This window comes from Labeo rohita, chromosome 23, assembly GCF_022985175.1.
Source record: "Labeo rohita strain BAU-BD-2019 chromosome 23, IGBB_LRoh.1.0, whole genome shotgun sequence".
Classification (NCBI taxonomy): Eukaryota; Metazoa; Chordata; class Actinopteri; order Cypriniformes; family Cyprinidae; genus Labeo; species Labeo rohita.
In genome coordinates this window covers 13425255-13436316 of record NC_066891.1, presented here as the reverse complement: position 1 = coordinate 13436316, position 11062 = coordinate 13425255, and the positions used below count along the sequence as shown (strand labels likewise).

Below are 11062 nucleotides of genomic sequence, written 5' to 3'. Positions count from 1 at the left end.
GTTGGAATACGAAGAGAAGCATAGAAAAGAGGGATAAAGAAGCAAAGTCAGGCTGCATTCCCAGGCACTGGTGGGATGAGGGAGGCGGAGGGTGGAGGGCTACTGTCATTGTGGGAGTGCTGAAGAGTCACTGATAATTAGCTCAATTAGTGACAAAGGCAGTGTAATAAATACCGACTTAGTGTCTGGGTCCCTGCTGTCCACTCTCTACACGGCCTGTGATGCAGCCAGGGACTGACGGACAATTCATTAAACCGACAAAATACCCCACCGTCCAGGCGTGACGCTGCGAGTTAGCCCCCTACAGGCCCGGCCCATTGTTCTAATTGTCTGGGTTGGAGTCGCTTTCTGGCCATCTCCTCCTCGCCCCCTCCTTCGTCCTCTTCTTTCAAAAAACCCAAGGAGTTAATGCCCCTACCTAACTCTGTAAGTAGGTGATCAGCAGGTTGGGGGAAAGAAAAAAATGGAAAGACTTACTCGGGAGGGAGGGGTACGGTGGGATTAGGGTCCGAGGGTTGCCCGGGAGTGTGAAGACCGGCCCCGATCGGAATGTCGTAGAGATGAGTCCAGAAGCTCGGATGCGGGACAAAGCGAGAGTTAATTAGGAAAGATTGAAGGAGTTGGCGACAATGGGCCGCCACCCGAGTCGAGATGAAATTGCTTCCGCGGATTATTGGGGAGCGAGTGTGTGGGTTGCGGAGATGTGTGCGCCGGGAGGGGTTCGAGCAGCCTTGGATTGATGGCTGCCCCTCTGGTTAGGGAATAGGGGACAGGGGAGGCTGACCGGCTGTTCCCACAGTCTGTTCTGCAGCAGCCACCTTTGACACACGGGCCTGCCAGGCGGCAAGCAGGGAGGGAGGCTGGGAAAGGGAGGAATCTCCAAACACAAGAGCTCTTAAAAGCATAAATTCATTTGGCTTTCAATGCCAATAAGGGTCATGATGGACGTATGCAAACGACAGAGTCGAAAAAGCACTAATTCGGAGTCGCAGATTACGATGGACACAAACCACAAGCTGAAACCTCATTAACGCCGTACATCTCTATTCAGTAACATGGTCGAGAGAGTTTATGAATTGCCGTTTCCCTTAATTGGAGAGCTCTGCTCTTTTTCCAAAATGAGCAGTAAAGTTTTAATTCAATAAGTGCCCTTGAGGGTCTCAGAAGAGCTTTGAGAAACTTAACCTTCCACTCGTGGTTTGAAGCTAATAGAATAATGGCAAAAAAATTAAATCACTTGATAAAAATCCAAAACAAAACCTCACTGGGTTGGACCGAGTACGAGTCTGGCCAAGCAATGTTGTAGAGCGACTACTTTCCATTCGAGGAAAGAAAAGATTCTCTTTAAACTCAAAGAAACAGTACAGCAAACAGGTACAGGATATCTGGTCCACAAAAAACTGTGACAAGCAGATTTCTCAAAAATTGTGGAAGACAGAATAATGACAAAAAATAAAACCACTTAAAAAAAATCCAAAACAAAACCTCACTGGGTTGGACAGAGTAAGAGTTTGGCCAAGCAATGTTGTTGTAGAGCGGCTACTTTCCATCCGAGGAAAGAAAAGTCTCTTTAAACTCCAATGAACAGTAACACAAACAGGTAAAAGATAAATGTATGAAAAAAAAATTATGTCAAGCAGCTTCGTCCAAAAATTGTGAAAGACAGAGCAATGGCAAAAAATTAAATCATTTGGTAAAAATCCAAAATAGAGTCTGACTAAGCGATGTTGTTGTAGAGTGACTACTTTCAATCAGAGGACATAAAAGAGTCACTTTAAACTCAAAGAAACAGTACAGCAAACAGATACATGATATATAGACCACAAAAAACTGTGACAAGCAGCTTTCCCAAAAACGGTGGAAGACAGAATAAAGGCAAAAAAAAAAAAAAAAAAAAAACTAAATCACTTGATTAAAATCCAAAACAAAACCACACTCGGCTGGACTGAGTAAGAGTTTGGCCAAGCAATGTTGTTGTAGAGTGACTACTTTCAATCTGAGGATAGAAAAGAGCTACTTAAACTCAAAGGAACAGTACAGAAAACAGGTACAGGACATATGGACCAAAAAAAACTGTGACGAGCGGCTTTCCCAAAAAATGCTGAAGAAAGAATAATGGCAAAAAAAAAGAGAATAATTTGATAAAAAGCCAAAACAAAACCTCACTGGGTTAGACCAAGTAAGAGTTTGGCCAAGCAATGTTGTTGTCGAGTAACTACTTTCCATCTGAGGAAAAAAAAAGTCTCTTTGAACTCAAAGAAACACTACAGAAAACAGGTACATGGTATATAGAATACAAAAAATGGTGCTTTCCCAAATATTGTGGAAGACAGAATAATGGCAAAAAATGTAATTTCTTTAGAAAAATCCAATAAATAACCACACTCGGCTGGACAGAGTAAGAGTTTGGCCAAGAAATGTTGTTGTAGAATGACTACTTTCAATCTGAGGAAAGAAAAGATTCACTTTAAACTCAAAGGAACAGTACAGCAAAGAGGATATCTGGTCCAGCAGCTTTCCCAAAAATTGTGGGAGATAGAATAATGGCAAAAAATTAAATCACCTGATAAAAGTTCAAAACAAAACCACACTCATCTAGACTGAGTAAGAGTTTGGCCAAGCAATGTTGATGTAGAGTGACTACTTTCAATCAGAGGAAAGAAAATAGTCACTAAACTCAGGTACATGATATATGGACCACAAAAAACGGTGACAAACAGCTTTCCCAAATATTGTGGAAGATAGAATAATGGCAAAAAATTAAGTCGCCTGATAAAAATCCGAAACAAAACCACTCTTGCCTGGACAGAGTAAGAGTTTGGCCAAGCAATGTTGCCGTAGAACGACTATTTTCAATCCGAGGAAAGAAAAGATTCACTTTAAACCCAAAGGAACACTACAGACAACAGGTACAGGATATACTGACCTCAAAAAATCATGACAAGCAGCTTTCGTACAAATTGTGAAAGAAAGAATAATGCCAAAGAAAAAGCAAATCACTTGATAAAAATCCAAAACAAAACCTCGTTGGGATGGACAGAGTAAAAGTTTGGCCAAGCAATGTTGTTGTAGAGCAACTACTTTTAATCTGAGGAAAGAAAAGAGTCACTTTAAACTCAGGTTAAAACAGGTATGGATATATGGACCACAAAAAATTGTGACAAACAGCTTTCCCAAAAATTGTGGAAGACAGAATGATGGCAAAATATTAAATAACCTAATAGAAATACAAAAACTCACTTGGTTGGACCGAGTAAGAGTTTGGCCAAGCGGTGTTGTTGTAGAGTGACTACTTTTAATCTGAGGAAAGAAAAGATTCTCTTTAAACTCAAAGAAACACTACAGCAAACACGTATATGATATATGGATCACAAAAAATCGTCACAAGCAGCTTTTTCAAAAATTGTGGAAGAGAGAATAATGGCAAAAAAAATGTAATCACTTAAAAAAAAATCCAAAACAAAACCATACTGGGTCGGACAGAGTAAGAAATGTCAAGAAATGTTGTTGTAGACAACTACTTTTAATTGGAAGAAAGAAAAGAGCTTTTTTTTAACTCAAAGGAACAGTAAAGAAATCAGGTACAGTACATGATATATGGACCACAAAAAAAATTGTGACAAGCAGCTTTCCCAAAAGTTGTGGAAGATAGAATAATGGCAAAAATAGTAAATCACTTGATGAAAATCCAAAACAAAACCTCACTGGGTTGGACAGACTAAGAGTTTGGCCAAGCAATGTTGTCGTAGAGTGACTACTTTCAATCCGAGGAAAGAAAAGAGCCACTTTAAACTGAAAGGAACAGTACAACAAACAGGACCACAAAAAATCGTGACAAGCATCTTTTTAAAAAATTGTGGAAGATAGAATAAGAATATAGAAAAATAAATAAAAGATCCAAAACAAAACCACACTTGCCTGGATTGAGTAAGAGTTTGACCAAGAAATGTTGTTGTAGAATGACAACTTTCAATCCGAGGAAAGAAAAAGTCACTTTAAACGCAGGTTAAAACAGGTACATGATATTTGGACCACAAAAAATCGTGACAAGCAGCTTTCCCAAAAATGGTGGAAGACAGAATAATTGGCAAAAAAAAAAAAAAAACTTGATAAAAATCCAAAACAAAACCACACTCGGCTGGACCGAGTGAGTTTGGCCAAGCAGTGTTGCTGAGTGACTACTTTTAATCTGGGGAAAAAAAGAGTCACTTTTTAGACTCAAAAGAACATTACAGAAAACTAGCACATGGACCACAATATGGTAAACAGGTATATGCACCACAAAAAATTGTGACAACCAGCTTTTACCACAAATTACAGAAGACTGTTTCCCCTCTTTTCTCTTGGGGCCTATGGAAAGGGTTGAGATACAGGCTGCCGGGCAAAATGGACGAAAGAAAGTATATGGAATGTGTGCAAAGTTCGGGTCACCGTGCTGAATAGAGCACAGTGGAGCAGTGGTCACATGCAGGGCTGATGTAGTGTGGGCGCATGGGTTCAACAGAATGTGTGGATTCTGCACAAACCCAAAGAGGGAGGAAAAAACTCTGGTACCTCAAGACAAGAATCCCAACATTCTTTAGTGTCAGCCCTGATGAGAATGGTTTCGGCAGCGCAGCATGCCTGGGATTATGCGTGTCTGCGAGTGTGTGTGATAATTGCGAGGTGTGCGAGTGCGGTTGTGTGTGGATTTCGGAGTGCCTGGGCATGGCAGCTGGGAAGCAGGCAGAATCCAGGAGATTTGAACCCTACATGCTGCCTGACCCTCTCAGCAGATGGTGGCTCCAGAGAAACTGCCATCTCACATCACAAAGGCTCTAGTCTTGTAACATCTCCATCATTCGCTCCTACTCTGCCTTGCAACTGCTCCCTGAGAAGAAGCAATGTTCAAGATGACAGGGCATTAGTTGGCATCATTGTTTAGAAATCATAATGCAATTGGATGTATGATCACTGATCTACTAAATGATTTGATTCACATGAGTACTACTTTAATTTAAATGATCATTTATTCACCCTCATGTCATTCCAAACCTGTATGACTTACTTTCTTTTGTAGAACACAACAGAAGATATTCTGAAAAATGTTTAAGTTGTTTTTTCCCAATAAAGTCCATAGGGTCCAAAACAACACTGGAACATATTAAATGTGACCCTGGACCACAAAACCAGCCATATTTCTAGCAATAGCCAACAATAAATTGTATGGGTCAAAATAATTGATTTTTCTTTTATGCCAAAAATAATTAGGATATTAAGTAAAGTAATGATCCATTAAGATATTTTGTAAATGTCGTACTGTAAAAATATCTTAATTTTCGATTAGTAATATGCATTGCTAAGAACTTCATTTGGACAACTTTAAGATTCCAGATTTTCAAATATTTGTATCTCGACCAAATATTGTCAATATTTGAGTTTTGATTTAAGAGAAAGAATTAGTATATCATGGTCATGATTGGTCATGATCACAACCAGTCCTATCCAATCATATCGCAGACGCTTCAGGGAGTGTGTAAAACTCAATGGGCTCAGAGGAGACGAGAGAGACGCAGACACTGAGTAATTTGTACACACTTTAATGTTATATTTTGTAAAATTGGCATTGTTTTATTTTTGTACTATGAATTTTTTTCTCACCCAATATTTTGAGGAGACACTGCCTCCCTTGCTCCTATTTCAAAAGGAAACATGAAAAAAATGCACTATTTATGAATTTTTGACATTCCTTTTAACAGAAGAGAGAATATGCCTGACATGAATAATTGTGTACAAGGATATTTTTTACATTATTTAGTGGATAAGTATGCACAGAAATAGGAGCTGCGCACTCTTAAACCCACTTCTTTCCTGAGGATGTTTCTGTGGAATGAGGGTGGGTATTATAAACCATTAGACTGATGTCTGTGGCTTATACTTAGCAATGTGTGCAGTGCAGTTCAGACTGGAGTCTGGGTGATGTACAAGTCTGTGGGAGAAAGTCTGTGTGAGATAATATCTGTATTCCAGCGAAAGCGTGTACGTCGGCATGTGTGTGGGCGAACGGGCCTGATGCAGTAATGATTTAGGTGGCAATATCGACCCCCCTCACTAATGGACCATGACCTCTTGATTTACTCTATTGAGGCGACAGGCGGTTCTCAGTAGGCCTGTTTTTCAGCCAGGCTAAATCACTTTCTGCAACCACATGATGACAGAGATAAAGTTTAAATAATGCTGCCATATTATTTAGATTGTTGTTGGCTCAGAAACAAAGAATGCAAAAGAAAATATCAGTGTTTTTGTCTATAAAATAAATTCAATGGAGTCCAACGTTGTTTGCAGTGTTGCTACTCACCACAAAAACGTGGACATTAAATATGTAATAATTTTACCTGTATACATTTCTTAATTTAAATATCTGGCCGCTGGATTAAAATCAAGTATCCCAAACAGCTGCATAATGACTAAAAATTAAAAATGGATCCTACCTATCAATCTTTCAGCATGACAATTACAATTTTCGCCTGTGGAGCTGAAATTTTTATACTGTAGTTTATCTGCAGTGCTTCATGCACTTCCATTCTATCCAGTATTGGGGAAAAAAGATATCAATGGTACGATTGTCTAAATGCAATCCACTGGAAAAAAAAAAAAAAAAAAAAAAAAAGTTTAAGACAAAGGGAAAAGCATTGGGTTTTTTGGTTTTAATTATTGGCTATGTTTTTACAGCAACAGTGGGCAAGTGTTCAGCTCTGACACATGAACAGAGGAATGTTTATTTGCTGCAGTTTAGGGGCATAGTGGTTACAGGAACACTGACACATTCCTCTGTCACCATCTCTGCCTTTTTCTCTCTGTCTCATGATATCTTAAACCACTGTTTAGCTTTTGCACACACACTGGCAGAAGCTTTCTGTCTCAAATTCAATTTACACATGCTAATATTACAGTCACAGCACATCTTAAATGCCATTCTTTTCCAAGGTCAAAGAAAAACACAATATGAGTGGGAGTAATTTTGACTGCATGCACCTTTGCGTCAGTGGGCCCAGGTTCCATCCTTTCGATTCCCATTAGCAACCCTGCAAAGATGACATTTTTCTTGGCAACAGCCTCCAGGCTGCAGTGACACAGGGGACAGTCAACCGCAGGAGCTACACATCCACTCTTCCAGACTGCACACATGCATGCTGAGAGCTGCTTGCATAAGAACACCTCCCTCTTTTGCCCCCACCCTTCACCAACACAACCCAACTCTATAATCACTTCCAGAAGCAAAACAAAGGACATTTTAGAATGTCATCAGCCAAACTGTCAATCACTGTCCATAATCTCAGAAATCCAGCTCAATGACAACACTCCCACAGAGGTGTGGTTTGATCTTGAATGACAGTGGTATTCAGACAGCAAAAAAAAGTTCATGAAGAAATTCACTTTGCACAGAGAAGAACCCGTCCCCACCTACATTCAGATTAGTGGTCGAACAATATGGGTGTTTTAATGATTCTTAAATTTCTACCTTTGGTATGTCCAGATCTTGACAACTACAATTGGCTTGGCAAGTGGTTGATCCGTATTTAACTTATTCTAAACTTTGACAAAAGCATCTAGGTGAGATGCTTGGTTCTCTGTGCTATGACAAAGCCTTTACTGACATCTAGTGGAAATCTTAATAAGCCACAAATTTAGGCACAAGAATTTACCTTGCATTGCTTGGACTTACCAAATAGAGGATAAATCAAACGCCAGGTGTCTTATGAAAATTAACTAAAAAAAAAAAAATCAAGTGGTTACTATAGTTAATCTATGGTAACCACAAATTAACCATAGTTTAACCATGGTATTCGTAGTAAGACTGTGGCTATACAAATGGTAATCAATATGACAAAAAACATGGTTACTGCACTTTTACTATAATAAAACCATGGTTAATTTTCATTAGGGGTACTTCAGAAAGATTATTTTAAAACTGTAAATTTAAAAAAAAATTATCTACAGTTGAGGTCAAAAGTTTATATACACCTTGCAGAATCTGCAAAATGTTAATTATTTTATCAAAATAAGAGGGATAATACAAAATGCATGTTATTTTTTATTTAGTACTGACCTGAATAAAATACTTTTCCATATAGTCCACAAGAGAAAATAACATTCAAATTTTTAAAAAATTCTCTGATTCTTAATACTGTGTTGTTACCTGAATGGTCCACAGCAGTTGTTTTTTTTTTCCTTCACGTGATAGTTGTTCATGAGTCCCTTGTTTGTTCTGAACAGTTAAACTGCCTGTTCTTCAGGAAAATCCTTTAGGTCCCACAAATTCTTTGGTTTTTCAGCATTTTTGTGTATTTGAACCCTTTCCAACAATGACTGCATGCTTTTCAGATCTATTTCTTCACACTGAGGACAACTGAGGGACTCATATGCAACTATTAAAGAAGGTTCAAACATTCACTGATGCTCCAAAAGGAAAAACAATGCATTCAGAGCCAGGGGTAAAAAAAAAATTGATCAGAAAGACAATGTGTACCCTTTTCTTATTTTGCTAAATATCTTCTTTTTTTAAAAAAAATCTTTTTTTTTTATCAGTACTGCGCTTCAGAAGCTACATAAGATACTTACATGTTTCCCAGAAGACAAAACAAGTTACATTTACCCTGATCTTCAAATTCAAAAAGTTTACACCCCTGACTCTTAATGCATCGTTGTTTCTTCTGAAGCATCAGTGAGCGTTTATACCTTCTCTAATAGTTGCATATCAGTTGTCCTCAGTGTGAAAAGATGGATCTCAAAATCATACAATCATTGTATGAATCAGGGTTCAAATACACAAAAATACTGAAAAACCAAAGAATTTGTGGGACCTGAAGGATTTTTCTGAAGAACAGCAGGCAGTTTAACTGTTCAGGGCAAACGGGACTCATGAACAACTATCACTAACACTAAGAATCAAGTGTATGTAAACTTTTGAACAGGGTCATTTTTATAAATTCAACTATTATATTCTCTTGTGGACTATATGTAAACGTCTTTTATGTGAAATATCTTATTCAGGTCAGTACTAAATAAACAATAACATGCATTTTGTATGTTCCCTTTTATTTTGGTATCTATCTATCTATCTATGACTATTTTAAATAATAAACTAACGTAAACTATATGTAAACGTCTTTTATGTGAAATATCTTATTCAGGTCACTAAATAAACAATAACATGCATTTTGTATGTTCCCTTTTATTTTGGTATCTAAATCTATGATTTTTAAATTAAACCATGGACTACTTAAAAATATTTGGGGCTTTTATTATCTTACCCAGAGACTTCCGTCGGCTGTGCGCACTATATAAGTGACGTAAACGCTTTTCCGGTCCTCTCTCATGCCTCTCTGAAACAAGATGGTGAGTTTGCCAATCGTTCAGACAGAGGCCAGTCTTTTATTGTGTGATTATGACGACGAGTTAGTCCGTTTTTTCACCGGTTCTGCATGTCGGAGTATTTTCTTTCCTTGTACCGCTAAACAGTACTCCGTTTTGTTCATATTAAGTCATTAAAACGATCCTGCGAAATGTAACGCATGTACACCGAAGCACGTAACATAAGCAATTACAAGCCTTATATCTTAACATTCAACTGCTTATGTTAAGGTTTAACATGCGGTAACAAACAATAACGTTACTAACGATTATGGAACTCTGTATGTTTTTAAAAACTCGGATTAGTGATTGAGATTTTCAGCCTATCGACTATTTATATGCTTATTACTTTAAACACCAAGTTAACTTAGATGTACATTATAACAATAAGGTACATAAACGCCTACAGTGGAGTCACACTGACAGAGACTTGGGTTAAAATTATATTTTAATTTAAATTTTAATCAATTTCATAAGATTGTTAACATGGTTGTCATTTGTAAACCAGTGCTAACTGTATTTCTTCATCTCCCAGACTAAGAAGAGGAGGAATAACGGTCGTGCCAAGAAGGGACGTGGACATGTCCAGCCCATCCGCTGCACAAACTGTGCCCGGTGTGTGCCAAAGGACAAGGCCATCAAGAAGTTTGTCATCAGAAATATTGTGGAGGCTGCGGCTGTTAGGGACATTTCTGAAGCCAGTGTCTTTGACTGTGAGTATACATGCTTTAATAAGTCAGGATACTAGGTTTCTTGGAGGTTGAATAATCAGGGGTTTGTTAAAACATTTACCGTATGTTTCTTTGTTCTTCTACAGCCTACGTTTTGCCCAAACTGTATGTGAAGCTGCACTACTGTGTCAGCTGTGCCATCCACAGCAAAGTGGTGAGGAACCGCTCTCGCGAGGCCAGGAAGGACCGGACCCCTCCTCCACGCTTCAGGCCCACTGTAAGTCTATATATTCAAAACCACTTTAAATAATAACATAAGCATACATGTTTTGCTTTATAGCCATTCGGAATTATTAAACATGCTAATTTGATACTATTTTGTCAATATAATATAAATTTTACTGATGTTTTCTTTTAGGGTGGTGCACCAAGAGTCCCTCCAAAACCAATGTGAGCTGGAGATATTTGCATACATTTTTATGTAAGGAAATAAAGTGGACTAAATTTATAAGAGAGTTCTTTTGTCTGAGTTTATTTTAAAATGAAATATGTTGCTTTTTTGTGTACTTGAAGTTTGGTTGTACTCTAAGAAAGATTACATAGAGAAAATAAAACCGCTAAGTGTTTTAATCATAGAATTAGACCTTACTTTTTTCCCATTTCTACATTGTTGAAAACATGAATGTTTTGAAAAGTGCAGTTTTAAGATTAAAATATAAAAAAAATGTTTTTTTTTTTTGTTTTTTTTTGTAACACTTTACAATTTGTTCGTTAACCGTTACCAGTGAACAATAATGTTACAGCATTTATTAATCTTAATGGTTATTTTAACTTTTTCTAACTTTTTCTAAAATCAAAAGTCAGATCTGTTGACATTAGTTAATGCAGTGTAAACAATGAGCAATTCTATTTTTATTATAGATTAATAAAGTCTGTAAAATACATTGCTCATTAGTAAGTTCATGCACAGTAGTCAGCATCTGAAGTGGATCAAAACC

General features: G+C 37.7%; 1 protein-coding gene across 1 annotated transcript; it reads left to right on the top strand.

Moving 5' to 3' along the window:
• The first annotated feature begins 9261 nt into the window (after nt 1–9261).
• rps26 (ribosomal protein S26) lies at nt 9262–10579 on the top strand. The gene is made up of 4 exons (XM_051095757.1): nt 9262–9378; nt 9929–10106; nt 10211–10341; nt 10483–10579. Exons 1-4 carry the CDS (start codon nt 9376–9378, stop codon nt 10516–10518), a joined length of 348 nt encoding a protein of 115 aa, XP_050951714.1. The 5' UTR covers nt 9262–9375; the 3' UTR covers nt 10519–10579.
• Nucleotides 10580–11062: the final 483 nt, after the last annotated feature.